Source organism: Staurois parvus, unplaced genomic scaffold (assembly GCF_062004578.1).
Source record: "Staurois parvus isolate SC_StPar_1 unplaced genomic scaffold, SC_StPar_1.0 ptg000679l, whole genome shotgun sequence".
Lineage (NCBI taxonomy): Eukaryota > Metazoa > Chordata > Amphibia > Anura > Ranidae > Staurois > Staurois parvus.
In genome coordinates this window covers 1502577-1522026 of record NW_028318475.1, presented here as the reverse complement: position 1 = coordinate 1522026, position 19450 = coordinate 1502577, and the positions used below count along the sequence as shown (strand labels likewise).

Here is a 19450-nt window from a genome sequence, read left to right as displayed (position 1 = left end):
TAGCTTGATCTGGATGTGAAAATCTAAAAAGGTGTGATGGTGAACTTCAGTCTAACAGGAGATAGAACATGCTGACCACATACAGTGGGGAAAATAATTATTTGATCCCCTGCAGATTTTGTAAGTTTGTTTATTTATTTGTAAGTGGCAAACAATGACAGAGACAGAATATCAACCAAAAATCCAGAAAAAAAATAAAAACAAAACCCCATGATACAAATGGAGTTGCAGTTCAGTTTAATAAAATAAGTATTTGACCCCCAAGCAAAACATATTTTAGTACATGATGGAGAAACCCTTGTTGGCAAGCACAGAGGTAAGACGTTTCTTGTAGTTGGTTACCAGGTTTGCACATATCTCAGGAGGGATTTTTTTACAGATCTTCTCTAAATCCTTAAGGTTTCCTGGCTGTCGCTTGGCAACTCGAAGTTTCAGCTCCCACCATACATTTTTTTTTATAGGATTAAAGTGTGGAGTCTGGCTAGGCCACTCCAGGACCTTTATGTGCTTCTTGAGTCATTCCTCTGTTGGTATGTTTTGGGTCATTGTAATTCTGGAAGACCATCCACGACCCATCCTTAGTGTTCTGGCTGAGGGAAGAAGGTGCTGATCCAAGATTTTACAATACATGGTCCCGTCCATTGGCCCCTCAATGCGGCAAGGTCGGCAGAGAAACTGTCCTAAAGCATAATGTTTCCACCTCCGTGCTTGACTGTAGGGATGGTGTTCTCAGGGTCATAATCAGCATTTTTTTTCCTCCAAACACAGCAAGTTGAGTTGATGCCAAAGAGCCCAATTGTGGTCTCATTTGACCACAGCATTTTCTCCCAATCCTTCTCTGAATCATTTAGATGTTCACTGGCAAACTTCAGACAGGCCTGTACATGTGCCTTCTTGAGAAGGGTTTGTTTGGAGACTGTGGTCCCAACTGCCTTGAGATCATTCACAAGCTCCTCCAGTGTTGTTCTGGGCTGGTCCCTTACATTTCTTGTGATCATCCTTACCCCATGAGGCGAAATCTTGCATGGTGCTCCAGACCAAGGGCGACTGATGAGCGATTAGTTGCAAATGGTAGAAATACAAAAGGAAGTTCAATCTACAATCTTGTCCATAACATCCTTTGACAGCTCTTTGATCTTGTCCATGGTGGTGAGGTTTGAATGGAAGAAAGATACTGTGGACAGGTGTCTTTTATACACATAACGAGTTGTTAAGATAACAAGTTGTTAAGAGCACCTTCTTAAAATTGACAGGATTAATCTGTGTACCACATGAGCACATAACCAGTCTGTGGGAGCCAGAATTATTGTTGGTTGGTAGGGAATCAAATACTTATTTTACTCACTGAACTGCAACTCAATTTATATCTTTTGTATCAAGTGTTCTTTATGAAGCTTTGGTTGATATTCTGTCTCTATCATTTAAAATACACCCATGATAAAAATGATAGAACCTTCATTTCTTTGTAAATGGGCAAACTTACAAAATCTGCAGGGGATCAAATATTTTTCCCCACTGTACATAACATATCAATATAAAATCATTGTAAGCCAGTCAAAATGTGAATGCTTGTTATGCCAATAGCAATATTATAGAAGGAGCTGCCTGAATTTTATTTGGGGCTATGGCTTCCTTGGGTTTCACGTCTCCAATATTCAAAGATCAGTTGTCCAGAAATGAAGAAGCAGTGGCAAACATAATAAGTATTTCCAGCTCTGTTTGCAATCCTTTATAAATGTCAGGTGTACTATAAGACCGTGGATTTGGAACAAAAGTAATACAGGTACATTTCTCAGACAAGGTCAGAAGTGCAGGATAGAACTCTAGCCAAGATGTCTGGCCAATGCCAGTAGTAAAAAAAAAAAAAAGTTAATTTTGCTAAAGTAAGATGCGTTGAAAGATTTTATTTAATAAAGATCACCAAAAGATTAATAATGTCACAAAAACGCATCTGCAAGGTTATCTTTGTACAAATATTCTAAAGCACACCAGTCACAGTCAAAAAGGTAAAGCAAGTCAACAGCTGCACAGAAGTCATCCTATGCTACCAAATATGTCTGCCTATCTCCACATCACAGCAGCCCCATGAAAAGCCCAACACTTTGGATATGGAACAAACCCACTCATCCCCTCACCCATACCTCAATGTTCTGTTTGTCTTCTAAACATCCTACTGCCAGGCACACAAGGGGAGAAGTACCTAGATGTATGCAAACACAACCTTCGGAAAAGTCAATGAAGCATACCATGTTTAGGAGGCTTCTCTGACACAGCAGACAGGCAGTAACCTTAAATAGAAGAACTTCAATCAAATGGTTACTTTACTTTAAGAACATCTGTCATATACTGCCCTAAAAGTAAAGGAAAACTCAGGACAAAACTTTTTACTTTTTTTTGCTTTTGGTAAGATTCTTCTCACTTCTCTCCAGTTTACGACACAGCCAATGGGACTGGAAATAAAGGCTAAATATCCAAAAAAAAAAAGCAAATATTAAAAGAAAACAAAACCCACAGCAGCCACTGCTGTTGTGTTCTTATAATATATATTTTCTCCTCATGTCATGTCCTTCATGTTGCAAAGCACGTCTATTAAGAATGTCTATTTCCTAGCTGTCATGCTATATCTCCCCCCCCACCCCCAAGTTTACATATAAGGAATTCTTACACCATTCTGGCACCCATTTACAACCAGATGCAAACCAATTTGCAAACAGTCGTAGGCCATTTATTTATTACTATTATTAGTATTGTATAGCATCAAATTTACACAGAGATCTACGTATATATTGTAAATTCACATCAGTCCCTGCCCTCAAGCAGCTTACAACCTGAGGTCCCTAACTGACATTCATACAAACACACACTAGAGTCAATTTAGACAGGAGCCAAGTACCCAGTCAGCATGTCTTTGGAGTGTGAGAGGAAACTGGAGTACCCAGAGGAAACCCACGCAGGCACATGGATGAGAACATGCAAACTCCAGGAGGTAGTGCTGTGGTTGGAATTCAAACCGACAACCCCAGTGCTACTAGGTGAAAGTGCTAACCACTTCGCCATTGTGCGGTGATTTAATCACCCTCCCACATCAGTACTACACCTCCCATCTATCCTTACAAACAAGGTGTCACCGTTTTGTCTGTATGCTAATCCAGTCTCTTACAGTGCCTGCAACACCAGAAAATAGTTCTGGATGACAGAAGGAGAAAAAAAAAAATTAAAAGGGAGACAAGCAGCTTCAGTAGCAAGTCACCCATGTGCACACACATTTTTAGCTTTACACATCCCTTATTGAATACCACCCCCATGTGCACACATCCCCAGCAGCTCAGATCAGCAGTTACTTGGCTACCCCTACCCCCCAGTTCTTGTAGCTTACCCTGTTAAAAATACCTAAAAACATGAAGATTCTAAAGAGGAAGGGGAAAACTAAAAAATTAGAGCAGCGGAGATGTATACCTTGACTTAAGGTATCAGTTTGTGATTACAGCATGTATGATTGATATCAAAGCTAAATAAGGGTCTCCAAATGTGCAATGAAGTGTCATTTTTATTTTCTAGCTAGGTCAACAGTTATTAGCCAACTTTTTAAAACCCTGTTTTTGTTAAATTCCAAAAGTAAAGAATGCTTCTCCAGTGTATTCAGTTTCCAATGGTAACTGAGCGCTGGTGGAAGAAACCAAAAAAACAAATCTCCCAAGCATAAAAAAAATTAGCATTGCAGTAGTGAAACATCTAGTGGGTTGTGTGATTGTTGCTGCATTCAAAACCAGTCAGCAGATTGTAAACAAATGACAAGCAGGGGCTGGCCTGTGTACACCAGAGGACAGCACGCAAGGCTGTAATAAAAAAAAAATATAAAATAATGTGCAGCAATACACAACACAGACAGGGACTCTGGGGACCAAATCAGTTATGTGATATTATCATGTTCCTTTCTGGCGGACTGTACCATTCTCCATCTTGTGATAAAGGAAGATATCAGATGCTCTTTTTTTTTGTATGAAAAACACTGAGCCCAGAACCACAGATGTCTAACAACCATCTGTTATCCTTTTGCATTAAATATACACATTGTTATAGTCTAATTTAAATATGCATCAATTAAATCTGTTTATCATCAAGTAAAGATTGAACAAAATGTCAAAGCAGAATGCATGCACTGTTATAATAAAAGTAATTCTAAAAAAGGTTTTTTTTTTTTTAAAAAAAAAAAACCAAAAAAAAAAAAACCAAACAAACCTGTTCTACTTACCTGCTCTGTGCAATGGTTTTGCACAGAGCAGCCCTGATCTTCTTAATGGGTCCCCTGCCCGTGCTCCTCCCCATTGGCTAGTGCCCCCAGTAGCAAGCTGCTTGCTATGGGGGATATGGTGCATGCTCACTCCTGAGCCCTGCTATGGGGGCTCTGGTGCATGCTTGCTCCTGAGCCCTGCTCTATGCATCCATAAGACACAGAGCCATGGTTCGGCCCCTCCCCTGCTGTCTCCTTATTGGCTCAGTGGCTGTGATTGACAACAGTGGGAGCCAATGGAAATGTGTCTCAGCCAATAAGGAAAGAGACCCGAGACTCCCATGTACATCGCTGGATTGAGAAGGGGGCTCAGGTGAGTATGAGGAAGGGGCTGTGAGGGGGAGCAACACACAGGTTATTTTTTACATTTGTGCACAGAATGGGCTATGTGTCGGTCTGCTCCTGTCCTTCACAGCCTATTACTAAAACCAGTAATGATCAAATGCAGAGGCAAATCACTTAATATGATAAAGAGCAGATACATTTATATAGTTCTACGGATAAGACCGGCCCTTTGATGCGACCCGTAATTAAATTGAGTTGGACATCCTTGCTGTAGGGGTTTACATTAAAAAAACAAAAAAAAAATAACAAAAAACACACACACACACACACACACACACACACACACACACACACACAGGCACACACACAGGCACACAAAAACGCAGTTAAACAAAAAAGGCCTATGGAGAACACCGTCTTTTTTACTCTACTTTACATAGACATGATACTTAACCTCATCCCCGCCGCCCTATAGCAGAAATACTGCTACAGGGCAGCAGGGGTGTGCTAAATCACATATACAGTATATACGCGATTTTGCATTTCCGGGTAGGGGGTAAGCACGCCCTACCCGCGCCACCATTCGCGGCCACGGCTGTCAATCACGGCCAGCGATTACTGAGGATCTCCGACGGGGAGGAGGGCTGCTTTGTTTACTAACAGGCCTCCTCCCTGTCAGCTCGGGCACACTGCTCTGGATGGCTGTGTACAGCACAGCCATCCAAAGCAGTGTGATTACAGTGAAGCACCAACACACTGCCTCCAAGTAAAACACTCCCAGCACACAGCCTCCCAGTAAAAAACTCCCAGCACACAGCCTCCCAGTAAAAAACTCCCAGCACACAGTTAACCCTTTGATCGCCCCTCATGTAAACCCCTTCCTGCGCAGTGCCATTAGTACAGTGTCAGTTTTTTTTTTTTTAGCACTGATCACTATATTGGTGTCACTGGTGATGTCAGCGACACCAAGTCAGTTCCCCCCCAGTGTCAGAATGCCTGCTGCAGTCCTGCTATAAGTCGCTGATCACCGCCATTACTATTAAAAGAAAAAAAAAATTCCAGTATTTATACCACCATTTGTAAACGCTATAAAAAACTTTCATGTAAACCAATTAATTTACACGTACTGGGATTTTTTTTTTTTTTTTTAGCAAAGACGTAGCAGAATACATTTTGGCCTAAATTTATTATGAAATTTGATTTTTTACATTTTTTCACAGGGCATGTTTAACAGAAAGTCAAAAATATTGTTTTTTTTCCCCAAAATTGTTAGTCTTTTTTTTATAGCGCAAAAAACAAAGAGAAAAAAAAATGCACAGGCGATCAAATCCCACCAAAAGAAAGCTCAATTCGTGGTTAAAAAAAAGGACATAAATTTCATTTGTGTGCAATGTTGCATGACCGCGCAATTGTCAGGTAAAGCAACGCAACGCCATAGCACAAAAAATGGCCTGGTCAGGAAGGAGGGTAAATCCTCAGGAGGGCAAGTGGTTAAGGGACTAATTTACACATGAGAAAATTATTAAGATTGCTGCACATTGTTCTTTCATGTTACTTGGAACCTGGCTGCTTCAAGGATCAGCTCCACAGTTCTTTTCTGCACGTTATAGAAACCAGCTTCTAATGTGCAAAGCTGAACTTCCCAAAAAGATCAACAAATCACATTCCACATATATACTCCACTGAAAAGCTATAACTCAGGAAACAGCTAACACAAACAGTAAACTAATATCAAGATCAGCCTTTCTCAACCTTTTTTTCCCCCCCAAGCGGAAATTTTGAAATTATTTCAACAAGGGTTTCCTGAGACCTGAAAGTTATCAGGTCAGCAGGAAGAAAATCCTTTTACATGGTGGTTGGGAGGAAGAAGCTACCTTTAAAGACAGCTAAAACTCTTTCTACTAGATCTGCCAAGTGGAACTGGAGTCTGGGTTATGCAGACACCATAACTTGGGAGGTCTATCAGCCACAGCTTAAAGAACCCCTAGCAGTGTCTGAAGGAACGCTGGTTGGATTTTGTTTCATTACCACCTAAATAAGTACATTCCTAAAGGCAAAGATGTTCGGATATGGGTGAACACCAAAAAGACATGACAGCTAATGGGTTCTTGTACCTTAAAAATGTACCTGTCAGAATAGAAACATTGGAGTCCCACTGATGAAATGATCAGGGAATTGGCTGAAGCCTGACATGTGCTGGTCTGACAGGTACCTTCTATTTTTTTTTTTTTTTTTTTGAGTATGCAGTATGGGAACTCTGTCAGTTGACAAGCAGCAACTGTCAGACGTTAGGTGACAGCCATTACAACCACTTTAAGCTGCAATATCAGATGAGGTTTTTTTTTTTTTTGTTTTTAACTTCATGCACTCTATACATGAAGGTAAAAAAAACCTTCTTTGTGCTGCTCTTCCCACAGCCCCCCCTAATACTCACCCAAGCCCCCTCTTGATCCAGCGATGTGCACAAGAGCCTCGGCGGTCCTGGGACACCCTACTGCTGTCAATCACAGCTAGTGAGCCAATGAGGAGAAAGCAGGGGGTGGGGCCACAGCTCTATACATCTTATGGATGCATAGAGCCAGGCTCAGGAGTGGCTTGCTATTGGGGCACTGGTCAAGGGGAAGAGCCAGCAGCGCCAGCAGGGGACCCAAGAAGAAGAGTATCTGGGCTGCTCTGTGCAAAATCACTGCATAACATGTTTGCTTTTTTTTTTGTAAGAAAAAGACAATGTTTAATTCTACTTTAAAGGGCCCTTTCACACTGATCAGTTGTTGATGCACTCTTGGGTTTTTAAAAAGCAGAACAAAAAATGTATTTAAAAATGTATCCCTTTAAATTCTAAGGAACTTTTCACAGTAATGTGCTAAGAGTGCGGTGTGTTTTTGTTTTTTAAAGTCCCATGATGCATTTTTGTTGCATGTTTAAAAAAAGCACCAAAAACACACCTTTCCATTGAAATGAATAGAAAACACATTTAAAAAAAAAAAAAAAAAAAAAGCATCAAAAATTATCTTTTTTTGAGTTGCAGGTACACTTCCGAGTCACACGTCCACGTTTCACAAGTGCATGGTTGGAGACAGGCAACCAGAAAATGCACCAAGACACACCAAAACGCACATGCATTTTTATGGCATTTTTTTCAATGGAGCAGGGGAAGGTAATGTTAGTAATTTAGGTGCAAGGGTCTTGCCACAAAAAATTCTACAGAGAAGACAGACTGCCAAAAAGAGGTGGAAATTCATGGCCCCCCCCAGGTGGGATCCACAGAAGAGTCCCCCCCCGCCTTTACATCAGGGGCCCCCAGCAGAGGCCCCCCTTTGCATCAGGGGCCCCCAGCAGAGGCCCCCCTTTGCATCAGGTGTTCCCATGCTCTCGAATAGTTTCCCAACCCCCCGTACTGGGAGATCAGTACTTAGTGTGTCTCCTTCCTCTCTCCAGTCATGTGACAAGTCACAAGACAGGGGAGAGAGGAAGGATGACACATTCTGCCTTCGTTCCCCAGCAGCGGCGTTGAGACTAAGGACAGTTCCCGGTCTCAGCTCTGGCTCCATGCAGGCTGGAGGAGAAAGCTGAATCCTCCCTCCAGCAGCAGCTATCGGCCACTGCTCCTTCTGACAAGAGTGACACTGCTATCACCCCTGTCAGTGAGAAGCAAGATGATCAGCCAACTTGGCAGCTCCCCCCTCAACACTGTTCCTGCTCCCCCCCTCCACCCAGTCTTGGCCTGGATGATAAATTAGTGTGTGTGTGCAATGGATCGATCTATCTATCTATCTATCTAACACAACGGGAACAGATATTGCTTACCCTCAAACTAAATCCTGATGACTCAATATACAGAAGTCAGTCCAAACATATATATTCCAGCACCTAATTTTTATTATGAACGAAAGACTTCAATGCATGTTCACAGACATCTACCAATCCTTTCTCCAGTAAGTATATGCACAGATCATTCAGACTTTATACTGTACACACACACACACGTCTAAAAGCTTTTAAGTTCTTATACATTTGTACAGTGACGTTGCATTTGAGGTGTGCAAAAGCCATCATTTACACCGAAATTCGAAAGTCCTAGTGCTACAGATTTGTGTAGCATAAGGTGTGTGGGAGGAGTCTAGTGACAATGTGCTTCCTCATGATGAACAGGCAGGGTATAACATCCCTAATGTGACTGTGGCTCTCATATCTCTACATTTTGAGATTTTGTCTAAACGGTTAATGCCAGGAAGATCCATATGATCAAACAGTTGCTGCTCTTGTACCTCAAGATATTTTGCAATTACAAATCTATTAGTAAGTTCACATTTCAGTTATTTCAGGAAAATAAAAAAAATAATAATTTAAGGCTTAAAAAAAGAAAAGAAAAAAAAACCCAACCCTTTATGCAAATATGCACATTAAATTATAATAGGTTTTCAAATCTGCCAAATAGTCGATGATTATATTTAAAAAGCAGTTTCTTTATTTGGATTGTGCCTAGTGTCTTGAATATGTTCCCTGTTTAACTTTAAATACCAATAGAAAAAAAAAAAAAAACAGGAGTAATAAAACAGAAACAGAATTCTAAGTTAAAGCAAACACTCTATATACCCATCTGTTGAAAATGCAGTATATACCTCTGTGTAACACACATATACGCACGCACACACACACATCAATAGAAACTGTAGAAGGAAAGGAAACCCTTCTTAACATATGATTTCATTATATAAAACTTTCTATTCCTCAGGTTCAAATACAAAACACCAGCATGAAATGAGAGTAAACATTGATAGAACATATGGTGGCTGAGAGTCTAGATCATTCAAAAAACATGTATGGAAAATGAACAGGGCTTCATAAACAAATATTCCTTACCTTCCCAATTGTTGTCATCACAAAGAGAGGTGAGGTCCAGGCGAGGTACCTCTGGGACAAAGCCCTCCTGGCCAACGTCAACATCAAGGCTTCTTTGTGGTCTTAGTTCTGTGTTATTTTGCTGCTCCTGAATCTTCATTTTTACAGCCTGGAGCAAAAAAAATCCGCCAGAAAAGAGTTTCTTAAAAAAACGAGAAGCCACAATGATTGCACAGTAGCAGATTTCTCACAATGCAGATGAGGGCTGGAGAAAACCCACAGCTCCAGCTACATGTGCATGCACCCCAGTGATTCCATGCTCCATGACCCTCGCATGCTAATTGGTCAAATGATCCGCCTGAAGTATACAACGCCCCTCTGTGTGCCTTCAACTTTCCCTCGTTCTTAAAAAAAACAGCAGCCTCCTTCCTTAGATTGTGTCTATTCTGCTGCATCAGAGTTACATGCACGGTCTCTCAGATCAGTCTTTGAGGAATTACCACTCCCTTTTGTTGACAGCAGCAATAAGACCAAAAAAAAAAACCAAGCAGAATAATGTTCTCACTGTTGCTAAGGCTCATGCAGCAACACACTCTTTGCTGGACTCCCTCAGGCAAGAAGACTCAACAAACAGTGCAAGAAGGGATACAGAATTCTGCTCTGTAGGCTTCGATAATCGATGTATGCCAAGCTAATCATATCCTGGTCCTGATCATGTCCCTATCTCTGTGGATATTTTTTCAGCTGGCTTTATGAAGAGGAGGGCACGCTCTTTGCTATTTATAGGGGAGCTGCGAGTATTGAGGCAAGTACTGAGCTTATACAGCCAGCGGGAGTTTGGCAACTCAGCTGGAAACAATACAAGTGTTGGGCAAAAGCCAAATGCACAAAGATAGTACACTAGATAGCACTGGAGAGAGGATTGTATGATCATCTGGAAAACGCCATCATGCTTCAGTGTCATTTCTCAAGGATGCACGGTGTTTAACCGTTCACGGTAGGATCAAGAATACAACATTTAATAAATCTAATTTTAGGTTGCAAGAAGTACTAAGACCCTACACCTCTCTAGAAGTAAATCAAGAATAAAAAAAAAAAAAAAAAAAAAAAAAGTGTCAATTACTGTAAAAATCCAGCAAAAGCATTTCCTTTTAAGATGTTTAGTACTTTTTATTTTGTAGATAAAGGGTTTGACCCCTTTGCTGCATGACTTTAAAAGACTGGGCGGTGATTTTTTTTTTTTATTTCATGTTCAGTTTTTCATGTCACAATACTGTATTACCTATGCTGCCACATTTAATATGTGGATAATAAAATTGTGGAGATCATTACCAGTTCCCAAAAACCCTGTGGCTGGTTTCTCATTACCAATCCCTTGGCATTTGCTCATGTGATCACCGCTGGATTGAAATTGGAATAAGTGTCTTGGGGACAGGTTATCTTTACCTCTTTTATCATTTATATAGTTAGTGCACCAGGATTGTAAGACTAAAGAAAGACCTGTAAAAGTAGACCTACATGTGGGTATCCTTATCAACCAAAGACAAAATTGTGAATATAGCACTTATAGCAAGCACTGCTTTCTCAGTTCCCTGACCCAGGTCCCTGGATAACACCATTAATATAATACAGTATTCAGAAGCAGGGGTGGACCCTATATGTGTCTGATCATTTAAAACTAATGACAGGCACCTGTGCGGCTAGAATAAAAGTGTGCCTAGGTACTGGCCAATTTTGGGAAGCAGTCTTCTGCTTCCAATCTGCAATTATGTAATAAGGTATAATGTACATTCTTTGTTCACATTAAATGTTGCTAACAAATCCCAATTAGCTAAAACAGAGGTATTACAAGCCTGCTATACTATATAGGTCTTCTATAAGGTAGCCATATGTTAAAAAACTCAACAAGATATAAAATAATCATGCTACATGTATGCAAGTCTACAGCAGATGGTGGGGATATTTATGGTACGTAGAATCATCCAATAGTAGTTCAATCATATGGTTTCTTTAAAGTTTTTTTTACTTTTAGTGGGTAAGGACCTTGCCCTCTTTATTCTATTTTTAAGCATAGTTTCGGTCTCAAAAAAAAAAAAAAAAAAAAAGTAAAGTAAGCAGCTATAAACACGGTAGCTGTTGACTTTAACTATAAGGACACTTACATGTCCAGGTGTCTGGCAATGTCCTCACCCAAGCCGATTTCCTTCAGGTGCAGGCATCCTAACTAAGGGAAACCAGCAGCGAAGCCTTTCGGCCACGGTGAACTCAGCCCAAAGTGAGAGCACGTACCTGTCAAAACCAGGTACCCACTCCCCCCCTCCAAATTTCCTTTTGGGTGGCGTTCCACTTTAAGCTTTCAGTTTATGTTATCTGTTTTTATTATCTTATTATCCAAGAGTTTTGCAGCCCATACAAGGGGCAACCTACTCAGAAAATGTTGAACCTGGGCAGAAATAGATAGGTAGTCACAGCATCTATTAGGTGCTCAGAGGTGGAGGCTAATATGAGGAGGTCCATAGAAAATATTTAAAACCTGAAAAAGACAGAACAAAAAAAAAAGTCTGCTTTTGCAGCCCTATTGTTTGGCTAAAATCTCCTACCGAGTCTGCTGTAATGACATACTGACCTCTGTTAACAAATGCCTTCTTTCAGCGCAGCTGAAAGGCATTAACAAGGAGACTATGCAATATTTCAGCTTTACTTAAAGTGGAACCTCACTCTCTCAATCAACATGGGCTATTTCTAATCTTTATGCTACTAACTTTATTAAATAGATCGGAAAGTATATCATATTTACTTGTTCTAACTTTTTTTTTTTTGCATTCATTTACCTTCCTGGTTTTCATGCCTAGGCTATGATGTCGTATATCCCAAGAGTCTTCAGGAGGGTTCTCAGCTTAGCAAATTCCTGAGCTAAGGACAGATTGATTCCAGACAGTAACTACTATATGAATCATCTGCCGTTACTCAAGATGGCCACTGTCAGAAATGCCAGGAGGTGTTTTCCAAAATGTTTCTCAGCAAAATAAAGCATGGAGACATGGATGGATGGTTGAGTTTGCTTTGAGTATTAACAATGAATTCAATAACATTTTTGGTTTGTGGTCCTCAGATGCAGTGTAGTTCCACTTTAAAAGGATAAAAGTTCACATTCTCAACAGGCTACACATATATTTAGCTCCTTTTTGTCCTGATGGTAATAAAGTAAACAATAACTACACATACAGACTCTGGTTTATAATGGATGCCAAAGCATGTCATGAAAGTTTCAGAAAACAAATTGGCCAAATATTTATAACCCTTTTTAGAATACAGTAAGAAACCATTCAGCAATATCAAGGACTCCATCCAGTTATTTTCATTTCATCTCTGTATTTCTTGGTACACTGAACTCCTAAGCCCTCATGGATCATTGGGACATGCTAGTTACTAGAGCCATTATCTTAAAAAGCAAGGAGGAATTAACAGGAATTTCATATTTTTTGACCTCATAAAACTACCCAATATGATTTAGGTAGCATTATGAAAGTCTCAGTAAAATCTTACTTACAAAACAGTTTATTCCTGTTTGCCCTCAAAACTATTCAAAGAATTGCATACAATCCACTCTACAGTTGATAAAAAAAAGGACATAATTCTAGCTTTAAATTATAAAAATAAAATAAATAAAGTCAGCAAAAACAGCACAACACTGCTACAGCTACTAGGGCATTAAGCTTATGACTCATCATTCTTACACTTTTATACAAAGCAGGAAGAAAAAGAAGAAACCATTGACATGCATATATATATTGTTAATATCGCAATATTAAAAGTCTAATATGGTGTGAATGGGAGTGTGTAGTATTAGAAAGATGGATTGAACTTACAACACAAATTTTTACTATGCCTGCTTTGTAATTGGATTGATTCATTAAGGGCTCTTGCTTGCAGGCTGGCTGAGCCTGTTCACATTTCGTCCACCAGGGCAATGCAGGTGCAGTATACAGGCGGTACCATCGTAAACATAAACACAACACCCGTGTTCTGTACTCGTGTTTACGATAACACCGCTATATAGGAGTAGGGTGGTTCACATCTAACCATTTACTTCAGTCAACCAATCATGTGCTAGCACAAATTCAGGTTTTTTTAGTATCATTGTAAATCAACACAGGCTCACCTTTTCCACTGACATTTCACTTACACAAAGTCTCTACCCCTTTAGTAAATCAACCCCAATATCTCTAAACTGATCAATGCCATCTACAATATAAACACTGATGTGGATTAGACAACTCGTGGTCCTCAGATGCAGTGTAGTTCCACTTTAAAAGGATAAAAGTTCACATTCTCAACATGTGATGCCTAGCACCCTGACCTTGACTTTCTTCACAGACCTGTGACTAGTCTACTGAAAGAAAAGAGTTCAGTATCAAGAAAGGAGAGATCATTCCTGGGTTCTGACACCTGCAGCCAAATCCTACCAATCAGACACTTAATTCTGGGCACAAACTAACAAAAGAGCTAGTTTACGGTCCTTCAACCTTTAGAGGTGGGAGGGGAGAGACTGGCCAGTGGGAGTAGAAAATGCCCCATCATTGTGTCAGTTGGAGGAAAGGTGTCCCATCATATCACTGTGTATATGATGTATACAGTGGGGATTGAAAGTTTGGGCACCCCAGCTAAAAATTTGTATTAATGTGCATAAAGAAGCCAAGGAAAGATGGAAAAATCTCCAAAAGGCATCAAATTACAGATTAGACATTCTTTTAATATGTCAACAAAAGTTAGATTTTATTTCCATCATTTACACTTTCAAAATAACAGAAAACAAAAAAATGGCGTCTGCAAAAGTTTGGGCACCCTGCAGAATTTATAGCATGCACTGCCCCCTTTGCAAAGCTGAGACCTGCCAGTGTCATGGATTGTTCTCAATCATCGTCTGGGAAGACCAGGTTATGTCAATCTCAAAGGTTTTAAATGCCCAGACTCATCTGACCTTGCCCCAACAATCAGCACCATGGGTTCTTCTAAGCAGTTGTCTAGAAAACTGAAACTGAAAATAGTTGACGCTCACAAAGCTGGAGAAGGCTATAAGAAGATAGCAAAGCGTTTTTAGATGTCAACATCCTCTGTTCGGAATGTAATTAAGAAATGGCAGTCATCAGGAACAGTGGAAGTTAAAGCAAGATCTGGAAGACCAAGAAAAATATCAGACAGAACAGCTCGCAGGATTGTGAGAAAAACAATTCAAAACCCACGTTTGACTGCACGATCCCTCCAGAAAGATCTGGCAGACACTGGAGTTGTGGTACACTATTCCACTATAAAGAGATACTTGTACAAATATGGTCTTCATGGAAGAGTCATCAGAAGAAAACCTCTTCTACGTCCTCACCACAAAAATCATCGTTTGAACTTTGCAAATGAACATATAGACAAGCCTGATGCATTTTGGAAACAAGTTCTGTGGACCGATGAGGTTAAAATTGAACTTTTTGGCTGGAATGAGCAAAGGTACGTTTGGAGAAGAAGGGGCACAGAATTTAATGAAAAGAACCTCTGTCCAACTGTTAAGCATGGGGTTGGATCAATCATGCTTTGGGGTTGTGTTGCAGCCAGTGGCACAGGGAACATCTCACGAGTAGAAGGAAAAATGGATTCAATACAATTTCAGCAAATTTTGGATGGTAACTTGATGCCATCTGTGAAAAAGCTGAAGTTAAAGAGAGGATGGCTTCTACAAATGGATAATGATCCTAAACACACCTCGAAATCCACGGGGGATTACATCAAGAGGCGTAAACTGAAGGTTTTGCCATGGCCTTCACAATCTCCTGACCTCAACATAATTGAAAATCTATGGATAGACCTTAAAAGAGCAGTGCGTGACAGACAGCCCAGAAATCTCAAAGAACTGGAAGACTTTTGTAAGGAAGAATGGGCAAAGATACCTCAAACAAGAATTGAAAGACTCTTGGCTGGCTACAAAAAGCATTTACAAGCTGTGATACTTGCCAAAGGGGGCAGTACAACATATTAACTCTGCAGGGTGCCCAAACTTTTGCAGACGCCATTTTTTTGTTTTCTGTTATTTTGAAAGTGTAAATGATGGAAATGAAATCTAACTTTTGCTGACATATTATAAGAATGTCTAATCTGTAATTTGATGCCTTTTGGAGATTTTTCCATCTTTCCTTGGCTTCTTTATGCACATTAATACAAATTTTTAGCTGGGGTGCCCAAACTTTCGATCCCCACTGTACATAGTTAACTGCTATAGAAAATGATGAAATATTGTTTATAATTGCTTTGCCCTTACGGTTAAGAAAAAAAAAACCACAATGATAATTTCTTAATGTATGCAAATCAAATCTAGTGGTTTTATTAAAGTAGAACTCAGGGACAGGCCAAAAAAAAAATAAAGAAAAGAAAAACTTCATAAAATTACCCATTCCCCTACTCAAAACACTATACAAACCGTTATTACAATTTTGAAAATCCTTACATTTAGGAGAAAAGTCTAATTTAATTTTCATGACTGACTTCATCTCTAATTCAAAATATAACAGCATCCTCTCTAGGAAACTACAGTTCTCATCAATTACAGGGCATTGTAGTGAATGGGTCCACTAGGCCTGTACATGTTAAATGTGTCCGAGAGTTCCGATCTGCCCACGATTGCAAATGGGGCTGAATTACATCACTGCTTCCTGGAGAAAGGACTACATAAAGGATGTGCCAAGATCAGTGGCTGGGGAATAGGAGGCATAGCAGTCATTGGCTTGCAAACAGAAAACCAAAGAGAATTAATGGTTTGATTTGAAAATAAACAAGCTATATATTCAGTGAAGGTAGGAAATCAGCAACAAGGATATGTAAAAATGTTTTTGCCCAAACTTTGCTTTAAAAAAAATAGTCTGGCTTTAGATAGCAAAAAAATAAATGGACTCACCGGAGGTAATCTCATGCTCTCTTTATCATGTTCATTCTCTTTGCTGCAAGACACATATAGAGATTCTATGATTATTTTTTTTAATTTCACTTTAGAGCAAAATAGAACTCTCCTAAAGCTGAACTCTTGGAAAATAGAATGTCCTCTCGCAGGTTAAAGACCAAATCAACCTTTAAAAAAAAATAAATGCATATTTAGGGTGTAACACTATGCCAAGAACCCCCACGACAGTGTGGGGGTTCTTCTCCCTGATAGCCACTGTCACTTTTAAAATCAGCGTGGCTGTGTGGGGTTCTGTGAATGAATAAACTACAAGTCCTATCTGCCACTGTGGAATGGAACATGTGTGCGATAATCAACACACTTGCTAGTCAGATTACTGTACATTTCTTCCAGTTTTCCAAATGAAAGACCATACAGAAGTACAGGCAGAGAGCTGGCGGAAGAGTTTGCAGAAGCCCAACACTGCTCTAGCAATGCTTTGCAGGCACTTTTTTTTTTCTGCAAAAATGTGTACATTTATTATTTTTACTTAAGGTGAACTTAGCCTTTAACTTCTCATTTTGGTTTAGGGGACCAAATAAAGTAATTTCACTTACTGGGCCTACAGCTATTCCAGGCTCTTCCAAGCTGCCTTACCAGTCCCTGCAACCTCTTCTCCCTTATGCTCTGGCAGTCCAAGGTCCTCAAAAATCATCAAGGCCAATGCAAGGGCAATAGGCCTGCAATGGACGTGAAGACACAAAGAGACAGTAGAATGTCAGAGCATAACGGAGCGAAGGAAAAGGGTATATAAAAGTGCTTTTCCTGTACTCTAGACAGAAAGAAACAGATAACCCTTGCAGTGCAGGCACAAACCAACTGCGAAGGAGGATTTTTCTTTTCATGTAGTTGGGTCACATTTGATAGTGAAGTGATCAACTACTGAATCCAAATATCAATGTCCAAAGTGTCTGGGGACGATACATTATTAGTAAGCCATTTTCTATACTGGCAATGACTATCAAATCTTTTGGTGGGTCTGTATATGAATGTGCCAAAAAAAAAAAAAAAAAAAAAAAAAAAAAAAAAAGGGCTTATACAATAGGTTTACTAATTGTGGGGACAGATCCAGACACACTGAATCTCTTAAAGGGCTACATTTTTCTAATCCTTACAGACAGCTGCCCGTGCATTCCTGCATCACTAGCACAGAGCAATGCCAACAAATACCTTTAGATGCTGCCAGAATACTATTGTGTCTGCTATATATGGCGCCTTCCACACTGATGCGGTGCGATTTGACTGTACCGTGGGTATAGCGCAGCGTACCTGCAGGTTTGGTGCAGTTTAGCTACGCTTTCCCATAGAGCTCTATTATGTCCTGTGGTTTTGATGCATTTCCTTAAAGAGGACCAAAACTCCTGCATGCAGCACTTTAACTCGTGTGAAAAGGGCTATGTTTAGAAACAAGTATAAAATATATTACCTGGGCTCTGACAATACTTCCATTCCAGCAAATTCCTGTCTGTCTACAACTTTAGAGGTGACAAAGCTTTCTGTACTCTGAAAAAATAAATAAATAAATAAATAAAAACACATTTTAGAATTTAATTCACTTCAAGCTCCCCATCTATTCATATCTCCATGCTTTATTTTGCTGAGAAATTGCTTAGAAAAACACCCCTTAGCATTTCTGTCTGTGGCCATCTTGAGTAAGGGCAGATGATTCATGTAGCATTGACTTTCTGGAATCCATCTGCCCTTACTTCAGGCATATAAGCAGGAAGGCATGCTTAGCTGAGAAAACCCCTCCTCCCCTCCAGAAAACTCCTGAGATGTTGACATCATTTGCCTAGGCAAGAAACCAGAAAGTAACTGAACATAAAAAATAGTTTGAAACAAGTATATATGATATACTTTCCTATTTATTAATGCTAGCAGCATAAGAATTAAAAATAGTCAATGTTAATTGGGAGAGTGAAGTTCCACTTTAAAATATGTTTGGGGTAAGTAAAAATGCAGCAGCCAATTCTACAGCAAAAATCAAAATGACTTTTTATGAAAAGAACAGCCATGCTAATTTACAGACACATGACTGTAAGGAAATGTTTTATTAACCATTTCAATACCGTGCAATTTTACAACTTCCTGCCCAGGCCATTTTTCATGTTTCAGCGCTCTCACACTTTGAATGACAATTGCGCGGTCATACAACATTGTACCCAAACTAAAATTTTATCATTTTCTTCACACAACTAGAGCTTTCTTTTGGTGGTATTTAATCACCGCTGGGGTTTTTATTTTTTGCAAAATTAACAAAAAAAGACCAAAAATTCTGGAAAAAAAAAAAAAAACACGTTTTTCTTTGTTTCTGTTATAAAAGTTTACAAATAAATAATTGTTCTTCATAAATTTAGGCCAAGATGTATTCTACTACATGTCTTTGGTGAAAATAACCCAAATTAGGATGTATTATTTAGTTTGTAGGAAAGCTATAGAGTTCACAAACTATGGTATAGATCTGAATATTGATCAATCCTGAAGTACTGACGGCCAATCTAATTTCTTGAGGTGCAAGAATGTCAGAATAGTACAGATATCCCCAAATGACCCCTTTTTGCAGAGTAGACAGTCCGACGTACTTCATAAGAGGCATGGCGAGTTTTTTGAAGTTGTATTTTTTTTGACATAATTTTTCGGAAAATGAAAAAATAAAAAAAAATATTTTCACTATTTTTTTTTTATATACTGTCACCAGTGCAGTACAGCATCATCATATAACTGGCATGGCGGTGAACAGGGACACTGACTGGTGACAGTATGAAAAAATATATATATATATTTTTTTATTATTTTTAATTTATTACTTTTTTTTAAGATTTTTTTTCATATTTTACTATGACCAAAGTAGTACAATGTTACCATAGTAACATTGTACTACTTTGGGGAAGTGATCAGTATTTTTTTTTTTTTTTTTTTTTTACACAATTTGCTTATAGCAAAGAATTACTTTGCTATAAGCAAGCATTTACCTGAATGAAATCGATTCATTCAGGTTTTTTTTTTGTTTTTTTGTGCTTAGCTGTGATTTGGTCACAGCTAATCAAATGACA

The 19450-nt window shown here is 39.3% G+C and overlaps 1 protein-coding gene across 4 annotated transcripts in view; it reads right to left on the bottom strand.

Moving 5' to 3' along the window:
• Positions 1 to 19450, bottom strand: part of FAM13A (family with sequence similarity 13 member A) — a 270449-nt gene that overhangs the window by 35716 nt on the left and 215283 nt on the right. For 3 of the 4 annotated variants that reach the window (XM_089652312.1, XM_089652310.1, XM_089652309.1), the window contains 3 exons: positions 17824 to 17900; positions 16356 to 16398; positions 9440 to 9587 (listed from right to left, as the gene is read on the bottom strand). In XM_089652312.1, coding sequence (XP_089508438.1) covers positions 9440 to 9587; positions 16356 to 16398; positions 17824 to 17900 — 268 coding nt within the window. The remainder of the gene's footprint in view (positions 1 to 9439; positions 9588 to 16355; positions 16399 to 17823; positions 17901 to 19450) is intronic. The other variant, XM_089652311.1, reaches the window with a different exon arrangement.